This window comes from Arachis duranensis, chromosome 3 (assembly GCF_000817695.3).
Source record: "Arachis duranensis cultivar V14167 chromosome 3, aradu.V14167.gnm2.J7QH, whole genome shotgun sequence".
Classification (NCBI taxonomy): Eukaryota; Viridiplantae; Streptophyta; class Magnoliopsida; order Fabales; family Fabaceae; genus Arachis; species Arachis duranensis.
The window spans coordinates 117,851,473-117,877,263 of record NC_029774.3 but is presented as its reverse complement, the minus strand read 5'-3'; the positions used below and the strand labels follow the sequence as shown (position 1 = coordinate 117,877,263).

At 34.3% G+C, this 25,791-nt stretch overlaps 4 protein-coding genes across 7 annotated transcripts; 3 read left to right on the top strand and 1 right to left on the bottom strand.

The window, feature by feature from the left end:
- Positions 1-46: 46 nt before the first annotated feature.
- LOC107480530 (glutamyl-tRNA reductase 2, chloroplastic) lies at positions 47-2,105 on the top strand (the record flags this gene model as incomplete). Its single annotated transcript, XM_016100678.3, is given in 3 exon segments — positions 47-237; positions 369-610; positions 701-2,105. Coding segments are annotated over 3 exon segments (1,561 nt in total), but the record flags the coding sequence as incomplete, so codon positions are not given.
- Positions 2,106-3,027: 922 nt separating this feature from the next.
- On the top strand, positions 3,028-5,643 carry LOC107480529 (protein RMD5 homolog). Of its 2 annotated transcripts, none has more exons than XM_016100676.3 (2): positions 3,028-3,109; positions 4,233-5,643. In XM_016100676.3, exon 2 carries the CDS (start codon positions 4,255-4,257, stop codon positions 5,395-5,397), a length of 1,143 nt encoding a protein of 380 aa, XP_015956162.1. In that variant the 5' UTR covers positions 3,028-3,109; positions 4,233-4,254; the 3' UTR covers positions 5,398-5,643. The 2 variants fall into 2 exon arrangements, with proteins under 2 accessions (XP_015956162.1, XP_015956163.1); XM_016100677.3 differs by lacking the exon at positions 3,028-3,109 and adding an exon at positions 3,129-3,336.
- Positions 5,644-5,926: 283 nt separating this feature from the next.
- On the bottom strand, positions 5,927-8,468 carry LOC107480528 (protein trichome birefringence-like 12). 2 transcript variants are annotated; one of them, XM_016100675.3, is made up of 4 exons: positions 7,805-8,462; positions 7,150-7,287; positions 6,698-6,947; positions 5,927-6,508 (listed from the first exon to the last, which is right to left on the bottom strand). In XM_016100675.3, exons 1-4 carry the CDS (start codon positions 8,338-8,340, stop codon positions 6,233-6,235), a joined length of 1,200 nt encoding a protein of 399 aa, XP_015956161.1. In that variant the 5' UTR covers positions 8,341-8,462; the 3' UTR covers positions 5,927-6,232. The 2 variants fall into 2 exon arrangements, with proteins under 2 accessions (XP_015956161.1, XP_020994583.1); XM_021138924.2 differs by having other exon boundaries at positions 6,325-6,485; positions 7,805-8,468.
- A 97-nt stretch (positions 8,469-8,565) lies between these two features.
- LOC107480531 (phosphoglycerate mutase-like protein 1) lies at positions 8,566-11,543 on the top strand. 2 transcript variants are annotated; one of them, XM_016100679.3, is made up of 9 exons: positions 8,566-8,713; positions 8,811-8,918; positions 9,018-9,097; positions 9,519-9,681; positions 10,150-10,224; positions 10,366-10,454; positions 10,829-10,948; positions 11,206-11,250; positions 11,319-11,543. In XM_016100679.3, the coding sequence occupies exons 1-9, from the start codon at positions 8,651-8,653 to the stop codon at positions 11,416-11,418; spliced, it is 843 nt and encodes a 280-aa protein (XP_015956165.1). In that variant the 5' UTR covers positions 8,566-8,650; the 3' UTR covers positions 11,419-11,543. The 2 variants fall into 2 exon arrangements, with proteins under 2 accessions (XP_015956165.1, XP_052115433.1); XM_052259473.1 differs by having other exon boundaries at positions 8,573-8,713; positions 8,807-8,918.
- The last annotated feature ends 14,248 nt before the right edge of the window (positions 11,544-25,791 follow it).

Genomic DNA, 25,791 nt, shown 5'->3' with positions numbered 1-25,791 from the left:
ACCACCCATCCCTATTCCATGGCGGCAGCTTCCTCCTCCTCTGCCGCCCGCGCTCTCCTTCCCAACTCCCCCTCTTTTCCAAACCCTCCTCCATCGCCGGCGCTCGACTTTCCGCAAGATCAACACCATCTATCAACCCTAGATGCGACGCCGTTTCGCAGGGAAATGAGACCCCTCCAAAACCGATCTCTTCCACTCCTTCCCCTCTCGAGCTGCTCAAGTCTTCCGCAGCTAACAGTAAGTCTTTCGAATTCCGCATAGAAGTTTCAATCTTTTCAAGCCAGGAAACTGACGGTACATAATAGGATATAGGATAGGATGTGGATTTTGGTGTTGACTTTTTGGTTTGTTTGGTTTATCCCCTTTAGGATATACTAAGGAAAAGAGCAGCATTATTGCAATTGGACTCAACATTCACACTGCTCCAGTTGAGATAAGAGAGAAGCTTGCAATCCCAGAAGCGCAGTGGCCTCAGGTCATCACTGAGCTCTGTGCTTTGAACCATATTGAAGAGGCTGCTGTTCTTAGCACGTGTAACCGAATGGAGATATATGTTGTGGCCCTCTCACAGCACCGTGGTGTTAAAGAAGTAACTGAATGGATGTCAAAGGTACTCTCCCGTCATATCATTGTTGTTGTTGTTGTTGTTTGACAAACATGTCATATGTTACTAAAACTGTTGATATTATTTCCTTGGCAGACAAGTGGGGTTCCGGTACATGAGCTTTGTAAACACCAAATCTTGCTATACAACAAGGATGCCACAAAGCATCTGTTTGAAGTAGCTGCTGGGCTTGACTCTCTTGTCCTCGGGGAAGGTCAGATTCTTGCTCAGGTAAAACAAGTTGTGAAGGCTGGACAAGGAGTTGCCGGCTTTGACAGGAAAATTAGTGGGTTGTTCAAGCAGGCAATCTCTGTTGGAAAACGGGTTAGAAGCGAGACTAACATTTCGTCGGGATCAGTTTCTGTCAGTTCTGCAGCTGTGGAGCTGGGACTGATGAAGCTTTCAGAGTCTTCCTATGTCGATGCTGGAGTATTAGTAATTGGGGCAGGAAAGATGGGTAAACTCGTAATTAAACATTTGGTAGCAAAAGGGTGCAAGAAAATGGTTGTTGTTAACAGAACTGAAGAGAAGGTCAACGCTATTCGTAATGAGTTGAGAGATGTTGAAGTTGTTTACAGGCCTCTTTCAGAAATGCTTGAATGTGCTGCTGCAGCTGATGTTATCTTCACCAGCACTGCATCTAAATCCCCATTGTTCACAAAAGAGAATGTCCATATGCTTCCTCCAATTAGCCAAGGAGAAAGAAGGCGACTTTTCATTGATATATGTGTTCCCAGGAACGTAGAACCGAGTGTGTCGGATCTGGATAATGCACTTCTGTACAATGTGGATGATCTGCAGGAAGTTGTAGTAGCTAACAAGGAGGACAGACTCCAAAAAGCAAGAGAAGCCCAGGCTATTATCTTGGAGGAATTGAATAAATTTGAAGCGTGGATAGACTCGCTGGAAACTGTCCCTACTATTAAGAAGTTTAGAGCTTATGTTGAAAGGATTAGAGCCTCTGAGCTGGATAAGTGTTTGTCCAAGATGGGTAATGACATATCAAAGGAGCAGAAAGAAGCAATTTATGCACTTAGTATGGGTATTGTGAACAAGTTACTTCATGGTCCCATGCAACACCTGAGGTGTGATGGGAATGATAATCGCTGTCTGAATGAAGTACTTGAGAACATGCGTGCTCTTAACAGAATGTATGATCTGGAGACAGAAATTTCCGTGATGGAAGAGAAGATTAGAGTCAAAATGGGACGGTCTCAGAAGTGAGGTCTTCTTAATTTTGTCCTCATTTTTATATGGTGCCTACAATCATCACCATTTTGTATACTACAATAGTAAATTGAGGCCCTTTGGAGGGAAATTCTTTTCATTATTTGTTTAACACTATAGAAGTGCATAGGTGTAGATGTCACACACTGAATTGAGCTTGTCACAATTTTCGAGTTGTGCTTGTTACAGCGGATGGTAGTTAACGATTCATGATCGTGATGAGACATTAGATTATTCATGTAAAATAATTGCAAATTAAAGTCGTTGCTTTGTATATGTTTTCGTCAAATATCTTTATCTGCTTTCCTCCTTTTTTAATTATTTGGTCCAATCTACATCACAATACTAATGCTACCACTTAACAACTTTTTTTTTATCGATCTTCCACCTGCAAATATAAATACATATAAATACTCTAATACCGTCAAAATTTGTCTAAAACTATTGCTAACTTAGTCCCCTATAGAAAGAATCTGAATCTCATGTTCGGGCCCATTCAAATTTGATTAGCAAGATGATCACAACGTTGCTGATTGATAGAGATGTTTTCTGTAATAGCAGGGATGACGGTTTCTCCTTTTAAGACTAAAATTTGTTTTGTTCTATTAATTGTTTTATTCTTCTTTTTCCTTATATATAATACTCTGATCGTTAACATTGTCTTATCTAACGTCATCATCTTAAATTGAATACAACTTTTCTACTCGATTCTTCTTCCATAATCTGTTCACTGTCAGCCCTTAGAATATCTGCTGAAAACAATCCTTCGTTCACTTCTGGTTGGACCCCAACAGTAGATTCTGCTGTGAGCAGTGTGCTTGTCTTCAACCCAAGATACAATACAATAGCATTGTCACAGTTGTGATCTACTACATATCGAAATAATAACAATAATAATAAGAGAATTTAGTCAAAATTATATAAAATTAATAATTAAGATAATTTAGTCAAATGTAAAAAATAAGAAATAAAGTTTTCACCAATCTGTATGGAGAGAGCCAGCCGCCAAAGAAAGAGGGAGAAGTGTCTGGTTCCTTTTGTTCCTATGTAACGGTCCATGCACAAAATACAAGCACCAACTAGGCAACTAGTACTTACATTGCAAGGAACACGAGGGTACAAACGTAACTTCATAGACGCGAGTTGACACCAATTTAGATTTGCGTGACACATAAACATTAAACACACATACATGATGCCTACACTCTCATTCTATCTACCACTTTCACGACCTCAGTTATTATTCCTTTCCTCTCACGCTCTCAGCTCACCCCTCAGGTAACGCAATAACTAACTTCCTCTCATTTTAATCCCTATTTTTTCTGTTTCCCCCCTCTCTTTTTGCTGTTATTTTCCCCTTTTTCCTCCTTAACCTCGTTGCACCAATTCGAAGGTTTTTAGACAAAATCAATGACAAAGTAATCGAACCTTTTCTTTTCCCCCGAAGGCTTTGTTTTGTTCTGTTTCGGTGCTTCATTCATCATGTTGAGTCCACCGTTTCAAAGGTGTGAATTTGTTTCGTTTTGTTGTTCTGCAACCATTTCGTGGCAATCAGGGACTGTGTGATCTTCTCACAAGGGGTTTGAATTATTTGCATGAATATATTATTATATACAATACTTCTGAAGTAAAAGAATATGAGCTTTGCACTTTTTTGGCTCTGCTGTTTTATCCCTATGTAAATTTCATTCCACTAGGATCCAATTTGCTGTTGAATGCATTATTTTTAATTCTAATTAAAAGTTTGGTGTTTTTATTTTATTTCGTTATTTGAAGGAGTTTGAGCCCTTTGTTCGGTGTGCGTGTGACATAAGCATGCTCTTGAAAATTCTGTTCCTTTGATGATTTTAATCTGCATTTGTTATTTCACGCTTCTCGTTATACGTAAGTGTCTGTAACGCTTCTGCAGGGAATTTGTTGGGTTTGGGGTTCATAGTGATAGTGCATGCTTTCCCTGTCAAAAGTTTACTTATTATGACCATTGTGATCGCATTTACCATTTTGATACTATTTTATGGGCAAGATTGATTCTATATGAAAGATACATTTTTGTGAGCCTGTCTACACGCTACATTCTCCTCTAATCAGTCAATTTTCTGTTTATATCCCCGATTGAGATGTACCTCTTGATCTATGTTAATTAGTCATAATTATAGGATATTACTACTGCTCAATTAGTACTCAAAGAGGGTAAAAAGGGAAGGTTACAGGATAATAGGTCTGTTGGTGGCTGGTTGAAATCCTTGTAATCTTTTGAGTATATAGTATTTTGAATTCTCTTTGGGAGTGGTTGATAAGAGGCTATAAGACAGATGTGAAGAAACCTTTATGCAAACCTTCTTTCTTGCAACCTTTTAATAAATACAATTGGTGGTAACTGCTTTTTGTTAAAATTTTGTAGGAGTCTCTGACTTAAATCTAAGATGGACCTGAATGACATTAGAGATGCATTTGACCATGTGGCAAAGAAGCAGAAGTTATCTTATTCCAAGTCTCAAGACATTGTTGACCAGATTGGCCATGAAATTGAGCAGGCACTGATATCAATTCAGTTATCTCAGGAGAGCCAGAAATCCATTCTTACAGAACTTATGCTTAAGCTTAATGCTATCGGGGCACTTCAACAATTAGAAGGATCACAGAAGGAATTGAACATAAGTGTTACCAAGTACCAAAAGCTCCTGGACAAGCTATTATACCCAGATATATCCAAGGTATACAGAACTGCTGACTATGATGCTCACGTTGTAAACCAAATCTTGGCCAACCACTTCTACCATCAAGGTTTATTTGATGTTGGAGATAGCATTATGAAAGAGGCTGGTGAGCCTGAAGCAACTGCACTGAGATCTCTGTTCTTGGAAATGCATCAGATTCTAGAAGCTATGAGGGTTAAAAACATCCAGCCCGCTCTCACATGGGTCTCTGCCAACCGAGAGAAACTTGTCCAGAATGGTTTCAATCTCGAGTTTAGAATACACAGGCTTCAATTTATAGAGCTCCTGCGAAATGGAAACCGAGCAGATGCCTTAAAATATGCCCGGACTTATCTTGCTCCTTTCGCTTCCCTCCAGGAGAACGAGTTCCAAAAGCTTATGGGTTGCCTCTTATATTCTGGAAGGGTTGAGAACTCCCCCTACCCTGAGTTGGTCTCCCCATCCAATTGGACTGAGATAACTGAGGAGCTTAATAGGCAGTTTTGCACTCTCTTTGGACAGTCCTACAAGAGTCCTTTGAGTGTAGCAATGGCAGCTGGATTTGAGGGGTTGCCTACACTCTTAAAGCTGGCAAATGTGATGGCCGTAAAGAAGCACGAGTGGCAGTCCATGAAACAGTTGCCGGTGCCACTAGAACTTGGGAAGGAATTCCATTTTCATTCCATTTTTGTTTGCCCTGTGAGTAGGGATCAATGTAGTGAAGAAAATCCCCCAATGCTGCTGCCCTGTTATCATGTTCTCTGCAAGCAATCGATTATGAGGTTATCAAAAAGCAGCGCACAAGTATTCAAGTGTCCGTATTGTCCAGCAGTAGCTACGGTTGCAAATTGCAGACAACTCTATTTCTGAGATGCGTGGCTGGATGTGAATTTCTCTAACAGTATTTTTACAATTTACCTGTTTGTATATTCTTACTGAATTCTCGTTTACATTTGGGTGAAATAAAATGAAGGAATCTATTTATATTCTACTGCTCTGGTCTCAACTTTTCCACAGTTAGGTGTAGTGTCGTTGTGAGACATGGTCTCTAGTGACCAGGAATTGATGGGAGACAGGGCTCCACATGATCAATGTTTACCGGACAATGTTTTTGAATTTTCAACCTTGAACCATTGTACAGAGGCTTTCATGATCAAACATTGGTTATAAGAAGGCATTTGTCTGCATACCTTTTGTACAATTATGAATGCACTAAATATGTTCAGCTTTTGTGCCAAAGTGGCAGCGGCTACAAACATTTAGTACCAGCAATGTTTAATTGTTACAGGAAAAATAAAAGATATGTAGATACACTAATTAAATAGTGTTGCATCAAATCATTAGTTGTGTTATAGATCACATCACTCATTGTCAGGTAAAGGTGTAACGCACAATGGAAGGTTCGCAAAAAATAATAATCATTACAATCTGAATAAAAGAATTTTAGCGTAGGGGATTTACAAGGGAGCCGCTTTTAGTATTATAGTAGGCTCATGCTCAACCAAAATAACCACTTCTTCCATCAAACATCGTGGAGTAAAACTTCTCTTCCATCAAAGACAGCCTTCCACATCATAATGTACAACACAAGATTCTCACATCTTGGTCCCAGAAACATTCATGGCAGCCAGGCCCCAGTATCTATAGTGGAAATTTTCAGTGCATGACATACAAGATCCGATATCAGCTTTACATTGCACACCAGTTACTCGAAATTATCATGTATCAGTTTAGACAGTATATCAACCCATGTGTCTGGGACACCAGGCAGACACCAATGCATGCAATCCTGACCCCATATTGCCACTGCATCTTTCCTTCCTAACCAAATTGCCGGATGAGCATCAGCTCTGAACTCGCTCAAATGAGTTAAGTCGAGCATTTGGATGTCAGTGCCTTGTAATGCCTCTTCAATCACAGCATTCAGCTGTCTTGCTTCCTTGTTAACTCCATTGTTCCTCGGTTCGAACCATAATTCAAGCTGTCCAGGTATTAGTATCCAAATCTCTATGCCAATGCAAACTATGAAAACTATATATAAGTAACTTCAAACTAAAACCATTTTCAAATGAAAACTATGTCTGGAGGACCAGGAGAATGATTTTCACTGTGAGAAAAAAAAGAAGGAAAGAAAAGAAAAGAAAGAGACGTAAATCTCAGAAATACAAACCTCATTCTCCTCGAGTGGCTTATTGAACAGGCAGCTTCCATTTTGATTCCAATCTCCACCATAAAAATGCCTTGGAGATTGTAAACGCCAGAATTTAAGAGTGTCTCTGGGGAATTCCTTTTCAATATATGCGATCATGTTATCAAGGACTACTTTAAGTCCATCCAGCATTGCAGGCGGAGGAACTATTGGTTGTCCTGCTTTGTAGAAGACAAGAGGTTTCTCTTTGGGGAATTTGTCAAAATTCCACCTGTAAAGATTACAATGATCAAAATCTGAACAAACTCTTGAAAATACAGTGGCAAACCAGAATTAGCTGGAAAGTAGCTGTATCAAGACATATTGATAGATAATCATCTCCTTATGATATTTGCTTAATTTTTTTCCCACTATTACAGTAACTCTAGATCATCCAAAACTTCCAAATTTGGGAAAAGGAAAAGAAGAATTACCAATGACCAGTATTGAACACTAGGACATCATAGAACCCGGCAATTTTAGCCCAGTCATCAGAAGGAACATCAACATCAACTCGATAGATACCTTGTGGCGCATCTCCCACCCCAGCTTCAGATTGTTTTGGCTGCCACCTTTGTTTGATCAGTAATGAGCACATAAGGTTGCCATTTCAAACATTTAAAGCAAGAACAAAGTAAACCAGGACACTTAACTATCACTCATAAAAAGAATATACTTGGGAACAACTAATATAGAGTCAGTTGATTACGACAGCCAAACAGTTTCTAGTTTAAGTATTGCTTAGATAATTAAGAGTTTTCTGGTGATTTAGAGGTCAACTGAGTTCGTTAGTTATATAACATAGTAGTTAGTTACATTCATTAGAGGCATAAGCATGTAATATACCTGCATTTCATCAATTACTTTCCATCATTGGTAAAATCCACACTTTCACAATTTTACATTTTTATCTCAAGTTCCATAAACTCTAATCGTGTTTTCAAACATTAACAAAAATGCTTCATCAAAGCTCTAGCAGTGATCCCCAAGAAAATAAAATTTAAATTTCGAAAAAAAGTTAACTCCTTTGCAATACTGAGAATCAAACAAAGAACAAGGAAAGTGCTTGATTAATGATAATAAACTTACTGGTATTTGGAGAGCAAAACAGCACGATGATACCCTACGGTGACATTGAACTTGGGAAAATAAGCACCCCTCCAAGCACCCTTCTTTTTCCACTTCTTAGCACTCTCATCAGCGACCCTGAGAATGCAGAGAAAAGAAACCAAGAAATTCTCATTGAGGGAGTCGCCAACAAAGCCAACATTCCGATTCCTCATCTTAGTGAGGAAGCGAAGCGGGTCGATCCGAGGCAAATCGCAGCGGCGTGGGAGCCAGGTCCAGGAGTTGATGAAGGTGAGATTTTGGCGCTGGTTTCTGATGCAGTTCCATGCGTTTCGGTGGAAGGGGCAGGTGTCGTCGTAGAGAGGTTTGCGGTTTGGATCGAAGTGCCAGCGACCTTTGGAGAGATCACAGTGTGGGATTGAGAGTGATTGGGAAGTGGAAGAGGAAGAAGGGGTGTTGAAGGAGATGAAAGAAGAGAGGAAATAGAGGGATGCGAGTGTTATGAAGATGAGCCATGGGAAGAGTGGTGATGGTAGCTTCGCTGACATTCCTCTCATTGCTCTCCACTGCTTCTCCGACGAGAGGAGGAGAGATCAAGACCGTCGATTAAAGGTCAATTATAATTATTTATTCTGATAAAAAACCATAATTATTAATTACTTTGGAAAAGAAAAAGGAAAGCTTAAGCTTATTTTTGTTAAGTGGATAAAGTTTTGACAATAAAGTTGGGCAAAAATAATTTATATCAAGATATTAAAAATAACATTAATAAAAAAGAAAAGAAGAGAAGTGACGGAAGCAGATATAATTATTAATCAGGTGGCTAAGATAGCGTAGATATTCCCTCACCTCTCGATCTGCTTGACCATGGATAGTGGCGCTGCTGCTCCAACTCTGTTCCCGCTTCATCGCTGCAAAACCATTCACCTGGTTGGTTTCTCTCTCTCTCTCTCTCTCTCTCTCTCTCTCTCTCTCTCTCTCTCTTACATTGTTTTCGGGAACTTAATTAGAGTGTTGATCCAGCCAGGTCAGGCATGCGCAGGGGATCCACAATGTCGAGGGAGACAAGAACTACAAGGCTTACATGAACCCCGATTACTTTGATGCTCATCTCACCCACTTGGGCTGGCAACAGGTTTTGTAAATCCCCCCAACTCGCTATCAAGCTTTTACTCTCTTCTTCTTCTTCTTCTTCCTCTTCTTCTTGTCACTGTTATGATTTCTGTTTTTGCAGGTTGACAATTTGCGAAATCATGTTCACTCCTCCGGTCTCATAAACAAGATTGATCTTGTCATAGCGTCTCCTTTAATGAGGTATCCACGTCTCCTTTAACAATTTACCCTTTTATGGTTTTAGAATCCATCATGGATTAGGAGACTCAGACGTTTATTGTATATTGGAAGAGTCAACTTAACTATCTAGGGATTTTGTGGTTGAATTGGAGACTTACTTCTTATCATACCACCAAAACTAGTTGCCATTTACTGGATCCATATATAGATTTTGGCATCTCTAGCAATGCATGTGCTGTATGGGAACAGATTGAAGTAACTGAAACTTAAGGGACATTAGTTATCAAATTATAACTTTATATTATGCTAAGCTAGGTATGGTATAATTTTATTTTTTTGTTTGTTTATCCTACTTATAAATCTGAGACCCGTTTATTTGAGCATTTCCTTTGTAACTGCACTGAGGCAAAAGACAGCGGCGTAATGCAACTTATGGTTGTAGGACTCTACAAACAGCTGTTGGAGTGTTTGGTGGTGAAGGCTACACAGATAAAGCGGATGTGCTGCCTCTTATGGTGGCAAACGCAGGAGCTTGCAATCGAGCTGCAATTTCAAGTCTAAATGCCCCGCCAATCGTTGCTGTTGAGCTTTGTCGTGAACATTTGGTATGCCATTCTACAGTCTGGTAATCTTCTTACCTGTTGGGCACCACATTCTTCTACAAGGGAAATTACATCACATTACATGTACTACAGTTAAGAAGTTCAATCTCCAACTCAGCATGTGAGATATTTTCCTTTAGTCATGGGAATAAAATCTTTTAACCCTCACCTGCAAATTCACCATGGATTCGGGGTCTTAATTCTGGACTTTCTAATCAATAAGTAATCCAGGAATTCATGTTATATGCTGAGAATAGAAGATTGAGCAAGAATAGTGCATATACCAATACATCTAGGCTACATCAATTACCAGTTCTTTTGTTTTGTTTTGTTTTTGTTTTTTTTCTCTGTGTGTTTATCTTTTATGAGTAAATACAGTTTAACACGTTTTCTATGGAAGGTTCCTTGTATGTGATATTAAAATTGACAAATAGGAGCCTTACAAATCTCTCCGCATGTTTTCTCATGCAGGGAGTTCATCCTTGTGATAGAAGAAGAAGTGTTAGCGAGTATCAGTTTCTTTTTCCTGCTGTTGATTTTTCGCTGGCAAGTACATAGACTTCAAATACCTACGATGCTTATTTTCATGAAGATGGCTGACACCTTTATCTAAGCCGTAAAAGGGTTGGCCAAGATTTAATATATTCTCCTCTGGTTTGTGATAATCTATTTGACTTTTCTTTTCAGATAGACAGCGATGAAGATATTTGGTGGAAGGCCAATGTTAGAGAGACAAAGGAAGAACTTGCAGCTAGGGGGATGAAGTTCATGAACTGGTATGTGTTTATTATCATCAAAAAGCTTAAATGCTATGTCACACTAAAATCATATTTTAATGTATCAATTAGGTAATGCAGTTCTATTCTGTCTCTTAGCAATTGGAAGATATAATCACTAGTATCTTCCATAAATTAATGTGTTTCAATAAAGTTTTCTAGATATAGCTGAATGTGTTGAGCTTCTCAAAGCCTGGATCTCTCACTTGTGACCTTGAAATTTGGAAAATAAGAGAATTTGTGTGATTCTGTTCTGATGTACTAGCAAACCATCCAACTAGTTATATGTGATTCTGTTCTGATGAGAATTTCCATCGAATGTGAAAGATAAGTTAAATTGAGAGGATCTATTTTTACTCTTAACTTCATCACAGGTTATGGACACGAAATGAGAAGGAGATAGCAATTGTGACACATAGTGGATTCTTGTTTCATACTTTGAATGGATTCGGAAATGATTGCAACCCCTTGGTGAAGAAGGAAATATCCAAGCAGTAAGCTCCGATAATACAATTTACAATTGCTTCCTGAATCTATGCTTTTATTAGAAAGAAAAGAATTATTATTTGCTTTGTTATCAGTAATAGACGCGTAGAGAGTTACTGCTGTATTTTGTGTTTGATATGTAAGGTACTAAGTTTATATGTTGTAATATTCCGATGGATGGGGCACTTTGATTTGTGATTAGTTTCCTACAACTTTTATATTGAAATTAAAGTAAATGATGGACTTGTTTCACATATCCTTGCAGCTTTGCCAATTGTGAGCTTCGCTCGATGGTCATTGTCGATAGAAGGTGAGTTTGCAAATACAAGCTGACAGTAAAAATAGGTTCCTTTTCATTGATTTTTGTTTTCCTTCCAGTATGACAGGATCAACAGCATCAACAACCAACTATCCAGGGAAGATACCTCCAGGTCTGGACCTCCCTAGTGATGTTGCAGACGAGAAACTTCCGAAATAGGATGTTTGGCTCTCTTTCTTATGCTGAATGTGTTTACTATGATTCAGAGAGACATAATCTCAAAATCATTATTAATTGAAGATTATGTGTCTTAGGAAATCTAACATGATTGTTTCAGATTTCACAAACTGATAACAGAGAAACACCTTTTTTCTTGATGGAAAAGTTTAGGTGGAGGAAAGACTGTCTTTCTTGTATGAGAAACACAATGTTAAACTAAGTTTACTTTGGGATTGAGCTGATCATTGTCAAAACCAATGACTTTTCTGTTAATTATTTTTTAGTCAATATTTAATTTCATATCTATCAGCAATTTTGGATTCATAATATTTTACCTAGGACAAACCAACATCTTTTGCCGGCACTGTAATTGCCTTTTTCTTTTTCTCCTTTTCGATTTAAAGATCAATGAGCAACGAAACAAAATTGCGGAAGAATTCAATGCACAAGTATGTTGGGAATCAAGTCCTTTTTCATATTTGATACTGGAGAGTGAAGATTCTTTCTTATGTTCTGTTCGAATTAATGAAAAATGTATTATGGCTGAGTCAGTCAGTAGTGTGGACTTAAGAAGTTTCATGCATAAACGGAAAAGGAAGTATCTAAAACTCACATAAACACAGAGGCAAGATGCGGATGACGATTTTTTTTTTTTTTAGTCAGTGGATTGGACAACCCCCAATTTTAGATACCTTAATGGATTGGACAATCTTCAATCCTAGATACACAATACAACCACACACTCTTCACACATTTATCACATTTTTTTTCCACAAATGCACCCTCTAGAATTTGAACTCTGAGCTAAGGCTCTTCGGCTGCGGATGACGATCTAGATGCTCCTCAACCACTCTGGGCCTGCACCAACTTTGTAGAGCCCGTGATATACGAGTCTAGGCATAGAAACTTTCTACTTTATTGCATGTCTGGAACAGAGATTGTGAAAATTCAGTTCCTTACACATTCAAGTTTTTTGGCAAGTAAATTTGATTAAGTTGGTCAAAATCTAATAAAATCTACTTACATAATATACGTGTAAAAATACATACTTTTTTTTCTTCGTATTTCTTCTTTTTTTCGCGCATTGTTTCGACGTCTTCCTCCTCTTTCTATTGGTGTTGTTGTTACTTCGTTTTGTTTTTTTTTCCTTCTCTTTCTCATATGTTATTGCAGTAATTTTTTTTGATTGATTTTTTTTTTTGAAAACTATAAAATTTATCAAAAAAATAAGACTAAAATTTCTTAACAATGATATAAAAACTTTTTTATTTTGATACTCAAAATTTGCTAAAAATCACAGAAATCTGTTCTTTAATGTTGCATTTTTTTCTTCTTATTATTCTTCTTTCTTTCTTTCTTTCTTTTATGTTGATCTTATTTCTTCTTTTAAGAGTATTATTTCTCATATTAGACTTGAATGAACATATCTTTATTCTATTGCAATCTTATTGTATTCTATTGCAATCTTATTGTATTCTATTGCCCTTATTGAATTAAATTCTTGCTAGAAACAAAAATAGCATTTGAATTTTTTTTTCAAAGGTAAAAAAATATTCATTAATAGCAAAATGGATACAAGAAGTCATCCGGTCCTATCTTGGACATCAAAAGCCACTTTTTGAATTGGGGGCTTCCCAAAAAAATCCTTATGACTAAGGAAAGAGTTTAAGAAAACAACTGAAAAGAAAGAAAGGAAATAAGAAAGAGGAGAAAGAAAGAAAAAGTCACGTTAACTCCTCGTTCTTGTTTGGGACTCCTATAACAATTTCATGGCTTGTTCGAGAACTCATTGAGAAGAAACAATATTGTTTTCAAAGATCTTTAAGTTTCTGGCTCTCTAGTTCATCCAATACAAAACTACCGCTAGCACCACATTCTTCATCCCCTGTGTCGTTTGGTTCGACTGATGTACTGCATGCGACCACCACTTCCAGAACGGCTGAGTTCCCAATGCTTGGCCTAAGTGGCTAACCGGTAAAAGCTGCCATGCTTGGTTTGCAAGGTGGCACTGGATTAAGCAATGAGTGACTGATTCTCCATCTTCCTCACACCTAGGGCAGACATTTGGGATGCTGTAGAACTTTTTATTCAGTCTTCCTCTCACAGCAAGTCCATCATGGCAAGCTTTCCAAATAAAAATTTTTATTTTGGGGCGCATCGCAAGCTCCAGAGGGCTTTTCACATCGTCTTGTCTCTGCCCACTTCTGGCAATTGCTCCATGCGTGGGTGAAAAAAGTGGTACGCAATTTTGTAGCTCATGGATACTAAATATGTCCCAGAAGCTTTGTTGGCCCAGGTTAGTCTATCCTCCCCTTCTTCGATTTCTGTCTGTAATATTCTAGTTGCGATATCTGGATCAAAATTTGTTGTTATTGTGTGTTCATCCCATTGTCTATTGTTGTTAATGAGTTAATTGACCCATTCTAGTTGAGTATTAGGGATTTGATTTTGCATTGTAGTAATAGGTAATGAGTTTTTGATCCAAGGGTCTTCAAGAATTCGCACTGAGTTCCCCGACCAATTTTTCATAGCAGACCTTTCTCCAAAACCTTCCTCCCTTCAAGTAGCCTCCTCCATGCCTAGGATAGAATGTGACCTGTCTCAGTTTTCAAGAAAGTAAAATACCTGAAATATCTTCCTTTGTAAAGCTTACTAACTAGTGAATCGGATTTAGTGGCTATTCTCCATCCTTGTTTGGTTAGCATGAGCAAATTAAATGCTTTTAGATCCTTGACTCCCAGGCCTCCTTGGTTATTCTCTCTACTAATAACATCCCATTTAATCCACCATTGTTTCCTTTCCGAATCCTTTTGCCCCCACCAAAAGTTCATTATCTTCATTTGAACTTCCTCTATTAAAGAATCAGGTGATCTAAAACAACTCAGAGTATAAAGTGGAACAGATGTTGCTACTGCCTTGACAAGCACTTCTCTTCCGCTTACCGAGAGCAATGATCTTTTCCAGTTTTGTAATTTTTTTCTTCTTTATCTTTGATATAGTTGAAGGTACTCTTCTTAGACCACTGTATAACCACAGGCAATCCCAAATATTTGTCTTGGATACCAACAGGAGGAATATCCATTCTCTGCGCTAGATCGTCTCTGACGTGCGAAGGGGTGTTTTTGCTGAAAAGACAGGATGATTTATTAAGATTTATCTGTTGTCCACTTAGCTCATTATAACTTTGTAGCACTTGAATCAAATTTTGGCATGTATTCTCGTTTCGTTTGCAAAATAGAATCGGGTCGTCTGCGAATAACAGGCGGCTGATTGCCGGGCATCTACTGTTAATCCTCAATCCTGAGATTTCTAGTCTCTGTTCTCCTCTGTGGAGCAGATAGGAGAGCCCTTCTGCATAAATAAGAAAAAAGGTAGGGAGAAAGAGGGTCGTCTTGTTGCAACCCCCTACATGGTTTGAAAAAATCATGAGGTTGACCATCCACCTAATCCACTGATTGCAGAAACCCAACTTCTTCATTACTTCCCAAACAAAGCACCATTCAACCCTGTTGTACGCTTTGCTCATGTCAATCTTCAAAGCTACTTCATGATCACCGCCTCTCTTAATTTTTAAAAAATGCATAAGATCATGAGCAATTAGAGTATTATCAATAATTAGTCGACCTTTAACAAAAGCGCTTTGATTTTCACTAATCACCCTGTTTAAAACACCCTACATACGGTGAACCAATACTTTCAAAATAATTTTATAAAAAACACTACTCAAACTGATTAGTCTAATCTGTGACATAGTGTCAGCATGTGAAACCTTAGGAATTAAACAGATATGGGTATGATTGAAACTCCTTAACATTTTTCCATCATAAAAGAAGCTTAAAACTGCATCTACCACATCTTTTTTTACGACATCCCAAAAGAATTGGAAGAATTTACCTGTGAAATCATCATCACTCGGGGATGAAAAAGGGTTGCTGGAGAAGGTAGCTTTCTTGATTTCCTCCTCTGTGACCCTCTTTGTAAGCCTCCTGTTAGTCTCCTCATCCACTTTCCTTCACATCTCCTCCAGTTCCTTCGTATCCCTTCTTGGATTAGAAGTGGAGAAAATCTCACTAAAGTATACTTGAGCAATGTGTGCCATGCCTTCCGGATCAGCTTTGTAGGCACCTGAGTTGTCTCGGAGTCTATGTATCTTATTCTTTCAGTTTCTGTTCTGAAATTTTGTATGAAAAAATTTTGTATTCTGGTTCCCCCATTGTAGCCATTGCACCCTAGATTTCTCCTTCCAGTATCTCTCTTCTAGTTTGCAGACATCTGTTAATTCGGCCTCTAAAATTTGAATTCTCCTCTTCTCTGCCAACTCCCTTTTAGCCTTCTCCACTTCCAGCTTTTCTCTTATCTCAGTAATTCTTTTTTGCGAATTGTGATTATTACTCCGCTGCTATTCAACAAGCAAATGTCTGTATTTTTTTAATTTGCAGCATAACTTATACATTGGCGAGCCATTCGTTTGCAACTGCCATGCTTCCTTTACAATCCTTATAACCTCTTCATGCTCGCACCACCTTTCTTAAAAATGAAACCTTCTTTTAGTTCTTCTCCCTTCACTGTCTGACTGAAGCAAAAGAGGGCGGTGGTCTAATCCTATATCTTCTAGATGGATGATTTGTGCATTTGGATATTCTAGTCTCAGCTGAGTTGAAGTTAAGCATCTATCTAATATTTCTCGAATAAGTTATCCATTATATTGCTTATTGCTCCAAGTGAATTTACTCCCCACGTACCCTAAATCCACCAAATTTTCAACACTAATAAAATTGTTAAACGTCTCAATAGAAGATGCTGATTTCATTCTCCTCCCTATCTTTTTCATGATGAGCAACAGATGATAAATGTCACAGGCAAGAAGCGAAGAAATCAGGAGAATAAGGGGAGTGAAAGTAAGAAAAAAGTGTGCTAGGAGGAATCAAAAGCTGCTACCAATGGGGAGGGTGCCACCCAACAAAAGGCGCCCAAAGAACCATGAAGATGATGATATGGAACTGTCAAGGTATGGGGAATCCCTTGACAGTTCACAGCATGCAAGGGATTTGCAAATCCCATTCCGCCGAGGTAATGTTCTTATGTGAGACAAAAAATATTGCCTCGACGGTAGTAGAGAAGTGTAAGATGGTGGACTTTCAGAAGTTTTTTTGTGTGAATCCCAGAGGCACAGCAGGAGGATTAGTGTTGGCTTGGAAAGATGAAGCAGATATCATGGTTCAATACAGTGAAGAATTCCTAATTTATTTTCTATGGACTGATCGGTCACTTCAAAAATAATGGGAAGTGGCTGCAGTTCACCTTCACAGTGATGATAACCGTAGGACTGCTCAGTACGAAGTAATTATAGAGATGGTCAGGAGAAGAAGCTCTTATTTCATGGTCATAGGTGACTTTAATGCAATAAATAGCATTGAAATTTATTTAAAGTAATACTGAAATTTAAATACAACAATACAGAATACCAAAAATAAATTGTATACTAAAATATCGCATTAACTTTATTTAAAATTGACATAAGTTCAGTAACACAACACAAAAATATTGAACCTTTCTAAAAAATATTACACATTTAATGAATTAAATGCTTATCTTATATATAAAACAACACATAAAAATCTTAAAAACAATATTGAGATGTCTTTAATTTAATACTGAAATTTTTAACTAAATGATGTGATAGAGGTAAGAACTTATTTCATAAAAATTTGAGTTACAGATTTACAAATTTTAATAAAAAAGAGAATAAGTGAAAAAATATGTAATAACACAACGAAATTAAGTAGGATAAGTATAAACATTCGAAAGAGAATGAATAGTGACATTTACGTATAAGAAGAGGACGACGTATTTGATATATAAAACAATACATACATTTCTAAAGAAAAATACTGAAATATCTTTATTCTAATACTAAAATTTTCAACTAAATGATATGATGGAACTAAAAAAATTATTTTATGAAGACTTGAGTTATAGATTTACATATTTTGATAGAAGAAAAATAACTAAAAAATTAGTAGATAATGCAGCAAAATTACGTAGAACAAGTACAAAATTTTAAAAGAGAATAAACAATATTATTATTTACATATCATAAGAAGATGTCGAATAATCACGATGACGGTGATAATGATAATGGAGGAGAAAAAGGAAAATAAAGAAAAGAATAAATTAAATAAGAAGAGGAAGAGGAGAAAGAGAAAGAGGTGATGTTGGCGACTATAACCACGATGATAACAAAATAGAATGATAAAAAAAAAAAGAATGAGGAGAAGAAAGAAAAAGAGTGAGAGTATAAGTAACACACAAAAAAAAAAGTAGTAATTGATTGGACTTGATTAACTATATTGTTTGATTGTAGAGTTTTATCGGTGAAAATTATCTGTGGCGTAATTAGGTAACTACTACATTACGTTGTTCGTTATTTTCATCGGCAAGCTTAAATTACATATAAAATCCGGGGGTTTCTGCTCACTACAAGAAATAAGGGGTTTAGCCACGAAAAAAATTGTGGCTAAACTCTAAGATAACCGTAGCAACTATACATTGGCCACGAAAGAATATTTGTGGCTAATCGGGGGGTTGCATTTTCAATTTGCCACGATTTTAGCGTTATTAGCCACAATTTTAAACATCGTGGAGACCTTCAAAGAGCCACGATTTGTATATCATTGTCTACGCATAATGCCGTGACTAAATAAGAATAATTAAATAAAAAAATATAATTCTACTACACTTCATCCGTAGTTAATTTGTGCAGGCCGGGTTTTTCAGCCACATTTTTTGTGTGGCTAATGTTGGATTATTTAATCACACTATTTTTGTGGCTAACTCACTATATTTTTCACATACAATTCAGGACTAATTTGTGCATATATAATAAGAAATAAAAAAAATTTAACATAAATAAAATAAATTCTAATCCCTTCTAGATTAAATATATTTAAAATTTTAACTATTACTTATTAAATATATCAATTAAATGTCTAACATATTACTAGATAAATTAGGCACTTTATCACTATATTTTGATAACAAAAATTTGTACAGAGCTGCCATATCCATAGTTTTTTCTCTAAAGTTTCATCCAGTTTCTCTAAATTTATCACACATCATACATTTTCAACACCAAAGACCTTTCCAATTTACAGCGTTGCTCTACGAGCCATTACACCCAGAAATCGTATCAATAAATTTACGTCATTATCTCGACTTTGTCCATGCCCATCAAGTTCCATAATGTCTTTTTCATCCATTTTCAAATGGCAAACTTGAATTGTCGTCCTTTTCTGGTGGGTACTGGTTGAGACTTATTTCACCCAAACCTTCTGCAAATTCTTCATTGTTGTTGATATTCTGTGTTATCGTAATTCTGCTAAAAGGGTCTCTTCTGAATTATTATGTTTTTGTTTCACGAAAAAATCTACTAAAAAAACTAACAAATAACAAATAAAAAATCGGTATTTTGAGTTTGGAGGATACCCTATCATATGATAGGGTTCATATAGTGTGGTTAAAGAGAGTGCTTTTAAGGTGCTGCAGAAAAGTAGGAGTTAAAAGACAACGTGAATGATGGGAAGTTATATTAAAATTTGTCCGTGATTATTTTAACTTTCCGCCAAAAACTATTTGAGAAGTTAAGCGCACATTAAAATTTTAAATTTTAAAAATTCAGTTTGACCAAGGTTGTTTAAATTGTCTTTTAACTTTCTTTAATCTTAAGAGTATTTCTTTCATCCTACTGTTTATTATCTACTAAATATACCTTAAATTATTTTATTTTTAATACAATAGTTATTTATTTTTTTTAATGAAAAAAAAAATTTAGTCACCAAAAAAAATATTTATTTATTTTTTAATGGTCAAATATAATAAAAAATTTAAATTTAAATTTTGATTTTGTAATATTTTTATCTTTAATTTTTATTACAATAACAATAAATAACCAAAAAATTACTTTAATAAATATATGACCCTCACAATCTCTCATTTCATGCAGCTGATAGTTAATAATTTAAACAATATACTATTATTTAATTATTTACCTATTATATATGAAACAATATAACAAAAGTTATACATTAAGTAAATTTTGTAAATACTTTTACCTAAAAATTTTAATGTTTAATAAATTTTAATTACTAAATTAGTTACTAAAATTTTATTACATTAGACAAATTAATTATCAGATAAAATTGTTATAAGAAATTTTATAAATTAATTTTTTTGTTACTTAATAAAATTTTAAACTTTTATACAAGTGGCTCATAAATTAATTAGTATTAATTTTTTTATAACTGAAAATAATTGTAAAATAATTAATTAATGAAATATACCAATTAAATAATAGTAAAAATAAAAAATTTAATTCATAATTTCACAAAATAATTTTTAAAAAGATAATTATACATATAATAAGAGTACAGTACTCACAAAAATATATAGTATGTACTAAACCATATAAATAAAGATTAATTTTTTTTTAACTTATTCTTTTATTTTTATAATTAACTCAAATATTAGAATATTATCTTTATTTTATAATTTTTTATTTTATCTAAATTCATTTTTTTATATTTTTAGATTTAATTTCATAATATGTGTTAATGTTAGAATATTAAAAAATGATACTATACATTAATAAATTTATTTAAAAAATTAATTTATTCAAGACAGAATAGCCGTGGTACGTTAATGTAAGCAAGAAATACAGCTACGAAAAATATTGTTTGTAGCAAAAGATTAAATTTTAGCCACTGTCATAATGTTTCGTGATAAATAGAAGACACGCTCATTTATTTTTATCACGATTTAGTATTCGTAGTTAAAATTTAATGGCTAGACACCATTTTTGTGGTAGTGACTAAGGCAATTGTATGAAACAATAGTTCAATTCTGAATATATATAATCTTATGTTATATCCGCACGGTTTGTATTTTATCAAGGATATAGGAGAGGATACCAAGCGTCGAGAACTATGGCCAACAATAGCAATTCATAGTTGTTGTGGTATTATGACAACGAGATTAAATTTAGTGTCCCCCTTCGGGCTTTTAGAACAGAGATTGATGTTTTTATAATTATTGTTTGTTCCTTTGTTCTGTCTCTTCAATTAAAAAAAAATGTTATATATACTATAAAAATTAGTTATTAAATTAATTATTATATATTTATAATTTTATATAAATAAGAGATTGATAATATGTAATTAATTAATGCTTTTAAATTGTAGTGTAATCTCGTACTCTGCAAAACCAGTGGCCAAATAGTAAAAGGGAAGGAATCTTTTGTGTCTGTTGTTTTTACCTTACAGTTTTCACTTATTCAAATGGCCTCTTGGAAGCTATTCTTGGTAACTGTTGCCTATAAATTTATACAGTACAGGGGACCTTTTGGTCATTGACTTTTCAGGAGCGACCAGAAACGCAGTTCAAGAAGCATGCTACAGGAAAGAGAGAATACTGTTATCACATCTTCGTATGCTCCTTTACATAGTTACATGTAGAACTAATACAAAGAATTGGAAAATTTGTAAGTGTACGAAAGTATTGATATTTTAGTAATTTTTAATTGTTGATTTTAATTATAAAATATATATATAATATATATAATTAAAATAAACAATTAAAAATGACTGAAAGATCATGTACAGAGAATTAGCACTAACCATTGGTATGTACAACTCTTGTAAAAAAAAAATAAACAAATTAAAGAACTCTTTTTCTCTTTCATTTGGTATCATTTGTATGATACATATAACACACTGGTTTTTTACATAAATAGCAAGGAGAAACAAGAACACATCAATGGCCATGGGACACAGTTTCATGGTCGCTAGGGAGCATCTTTGACCCACGTTACTTGCCAAATTAGGATAAACAGAGTCTAGTTTGGTAATTCACGAGCAGCTTTATTCCTTTCTCCACGGGCATCATGCTCAATAGTTGAACTTCATAGTTCATACAATAATAGTTTTTTCTTCAATTTTTTGGTTACGGAGCTGCATTAATTTTATACAAATTTGATTATGAATTTATGCATTGATGCCAGCCGTTTTGGTATCTTGGTGTAGGTAGTGTATAATTAATTAGGTTAAAGCTAAATAATTAGACTCTTCATAATTAGTTGTATGTGAGGCACTACAATCATTTATACAATTCTGCATAGTATTAGTTGACAAGTACATCAACGCTGTCTCACCTGTCTGCATAATTTTGACGTCATTTAGCTTAAAGTAGGTTGAGATTCCATAATTGGGCCAGCTTTATTTGGTTAATGTCTGGGGTATTTATTAATAATGGAAAATTAGTACCAACGAGAGCTACGTGCGGATTCAGCTACATAATTGAGGCAAGCCAAAACAAAATTGACATGCCGTGCAGCAGTAACCAATCTTTCAAAATGTACACAATGATCTAGGACTAGAACATTAACAAAAAGAAGTGAAAACCAGCACTACCAATTACCAAGTTTTCATTTTCCAGAATCACAGTCCACGTATTAATAGAAGCAATAGCAAAAGAAAAAAAAAAGAGTAATTAAGTCACAAAAAAAATGTTTAGATGACTAGACTAATACTTTTTCTTTGTTTTTACTTTATATTTGAATTAATATTAACCAATTATCTTCTATTTTACACTAAAAGTATTAGCTCCTAACATTTTTTGAAATGATTAATCAATTTGAGCCATTGAACATGCAGGCAACTTAGTTGTAATTGTAGTTCTACAACTATTGATAATTATTATATGCTAAATAAAGTAACTATTTAACTAGGCAAAAGAGGCGGATAAACTAATAGTTGAATAATGAGATGCCAGCCTTACGAGGCACACAAACATCAATCAATAATAATAATGAATAAAAGTTCAGTGAGCTCTCTGTCTGTATTAGCACAAATAATTCAAATCACTTCCACACTAAAAACACCCTCTTTCCTTATCCATTATAACTTAGGAGAACTTTTTTCCTTTTTTTAAGGGAATATGAAGATGGGTTACCCAATAATTTTGATATTTGAGAAAAGGAAATACGGGCATACACTGGACTTTCAAACACAGTATCGAAATGAAGCTAAATGTCATGTGTTGCATGAGCGTGATCCACACAAGTTGCTTGTTTGCCCTGTAACTGAAGGCAAGGCCGCAACCGGCAAGCAAGAGTCTAATCCCAGTCAACAACACATCGATAGCACCCCCTTAGTCACTCTTATCTAATATACATGATATGATACATCCCTTCCTTTTCATAATCAATGCCATGAGGGTCCCTCATCCCGTAAAAAACTCCAGTTTCCAAACAGGCAACGCTATCATCACCACCAACAACACGCTTCTCCCAAACCCATTCCACTCAGTATTTTGCCACGCGTCCCAGTGACCTACCCCCCAAACCATATCATGTCTCAACTCAATGCACAAAATAATGAAAAAAAAAAAAAAAATTTAATTATTATTATTTTTATTTTAGTAATTTTTTATTTACAAAATTTGACCTGATATTATTATATACATGACCAACATATTCACGAGCGAGCATGAGCATGTTGTGTCTAGACTCTAGTGTCTACATATTTTTATCTAAACGTATTTGGGATGCAGTTTGAATGAATTTTATGTCAAAAATTCATTTTATCTAAATATTAATTTTACTAGTAGCGCAATTTAGATTTGATAATTATTTTTAGATAATTCAATCTAATTTTAAGTAGTTTGAATTAAATTAAATTTGTGGTTTATAAATTAAAAAAAATATATATACATACAAACTTTCAGCAATATTTTTATTGTAAATTTGTGGAGAGAAAGGTCTTAGAATTGGCGTAAGATGGTTACTCCACTTCACATAACAAGCAGATTGTTGACAATTTTAAGTTTCATTTTTAAATTAGAGAGGATGCTCGGTGGAGATGATGGTGAACAGTAATTAAAATGTATAGTGCTAGATAAAGTTATAAATGGTTTGTACATACTATTTTAAAGAGAGTAGAATAGTATTCATCTTATACCAAATGATAGTAGTTATAGAATTTTAATATTTCTGAAAAGATAAAATTTACTATTTGTCTGGAGTTATACAATGTTCTTTCCATTGTTATAAGTGGTAGTTGTCTAACTCAAGCTCTAGAAATTATGGAATATTGTTTGGAAGACTGCAAGAAATCCATTTTAATTTAGCAATGTTAGATATTTTTTAGTTGATTCAATTGGTGGAAGGTCTCTTATGTCTTGACTGTATAAGGTTATGCCTGGCAATGAATCAATTCTTGGGGTGGGATTGTGGTGGGTGTGGAGAAGTAGGTATAATGACATTTTTAATACAAAGATTCTTGATGATTACAAGGTGGTAGCGAATGTTAGATCATGACTAATTTTATAGAATTGCATGCTAAGAAGTCTTTTTTATTTCAATGTTTAAATTATCAGATATTTTGAAAACTTTCGTCAGCTAACTTTTCTAAAATTAATTGTGATGCTAGTTTGGTTTTTGATTTTCAAGTGGCTGATTTTAGATGTGTAATTAGAGATTCTAATAGCTATTGGGTAATATGAGTTGTTCGGGTAGCATTTTTTTTTGTCTATTTTTAGATGTGAGTTATTTGCTATTTGGAGAGGACTTATTCTAATTTGAGAGTGTGGCATCAAATATATTGTCCGTGAAATTGACTGTTTGAATATCTTGCATCTTCTGCACTATATATACGGTGCTTATGGTGGGATGTTTGATATTTATAATCTAGTTGCCAAGATTAAAGAACTCCTGGTTAGACTATAGGTCGTTCATTTTGAATAAATTGGTCGTGAAGCGAACAAAATTGCAGATTGGTTAGCGCGCTATGGAGCTTTGGTTAATCTAAGTAATGTCATTTGAAATTCTTCTAGGAAACACCCTGAGCAAATTATTTACTCAGACTCAATTGAGTTAATTTGCTTTGTGTTTTTATTTTGTTTAGACACAAAAAAATAAATTTTAACATTAAATCTTAAATAACTAACAATGAGATAACAAATTTTAATATTTTAAAAAATTAAAAATAATATAACAATAAAAATAAATTTAAAAATTGATTAAAATAAATAAATAAATTTTGAATTTCTAAAATATTTACTAAATAATAATAATATATGAATAAGATAAAAATATATAACAAATTAAATATATTATAAGTAAAATTTTAAATATAATAAAAATAATAATATTAGTATATTATGCCGTGCGATTTGAATTGAATTGGATCATTTTTAAAAAATATATTTAAAATTCGATTTTATTTATAGGCTTTGCCAAAAATTCAAACCATCTAAATTAATGTGATTTTAATTGACTGTCGATTTATATTAAATTGGATGTGTGATTTAATTTAAATTGTTTCAAATTTTGAACACCCTTATTTTTATTTTTAGAATAAAAATATACAGTAATATCTTTATTATATTTGAAGTAATTTAGAAATTCTGTATTATATCTTTAGAATAAAAACATACCATAATAATATAATTTTTTTTTTCATTTAGAAACTCCGAATTACATGTAAATATTTTGTATTCCGTATCAGGGGTGGTATTGTGACTGGATGTAATTTTTATGGACTAAGTAGATAATAACTTTTGTGAATAATATAAACATAGATCAATTAGAACTTCACGTAAATTGTCATTTATATGAGAAATCTTTTTTATTTTATTTGTTTAATTGTTTTGGATGCAGAGACAATTGAGGTTGTGAAAAATATGTTTTCATTGCATAATTTAATTAAAAAATATAGGTAACTAATAATATTTTTGAATAATGTGTGAACAATATAAATTAAAAGAGTTAAAAGAGTAAATTAATCTTAAATTTAATTAGTAGCATTAAATTAATGTGCAGTATATTTTTATTTGATTAGTGGTTGTTTACGTTGTTCAATATGATCATTATTTACCTTACCTAGCACTTTCCAATTTAATTATGGATTATGCTAGCTAATCAATAATTTTTTTTGAACAATATGAATAATTACTAATCAAATCAAAACACACTACACCTCTAGATTATCCACTTAAATTTTAATATTAGAATAACCATCTATACATCTAATAAATTAAATATCTAATATATTTATTATTCATATTATTTAGTATTTTTAATTTTTCATTATCTACTTAGACTTCTCCAATTGTTATTTGATTTATTTCTTATTTGGTTATTGTACCATGCTTGTAGGTTTTTGTTGAACCGTTTTTCTTGTGCGTGTGTTGAGGAATTCCTTACCTTTTAAAAATGAAGGCTATTATTCTTAAGTCTTAATAAATACTTATGATACATGCACACTGACACCAACACATAACATGATACGACATGAATATAGGATGATACGCGAATTTTAA

Bases quoted from the DNA above. Each gene is read 5' to 3' on its own strand.
- LOC107480529 (XM_016100676.3), top strand. From the start codon at position 4,255: ATGGACCTGAATGACATTAGAGATGCATTTGACCATGTGGCAAAGAAG.
- LOC107480528 (XM_016100675.3), bottom strand. From the start codon at position 8,340: ATGAGAGGAATGTCAGCGAAGCTACCATCACCACTCTTCCCATGGCTC. The intron at 6,948-7,149 runs GTAATTCTTCTT...TAATCTTTACAG, and splicing joins GTGTTCAATACTGGTCATTG to GTGGAATTTTGACAAATTCC. The intron at 6,509-6,697 runs GTTTGTATTTCT...ATACCTGGACAG, and splicing joins AGCCACTCGAGGAGAATGAG to CTTGAATTATGGTTCGAACC.
- LOC107480531 (XM_016100679.3), top strand. From the start codon at position 8,651: ATGGATAGTGGCGCTGCTGCTCCAACTCTGTTCCCGCTTCATCGCTGC. The intron at 8,714-8,810 runs GTTGGTTTCTCT...TGATCCAGCCAG, and splicing joins GCTGCAAAACCATTCACCTG to GTCAGGCATGCGCAGGGGAT. The intron at 9,098-9,518 runs GTATCCACGTCT...TTATGGTTGTAG, and splicing joins ATAGCGTCTCCTTTAATGAG to GACTCTACAAACAGCTGTTG.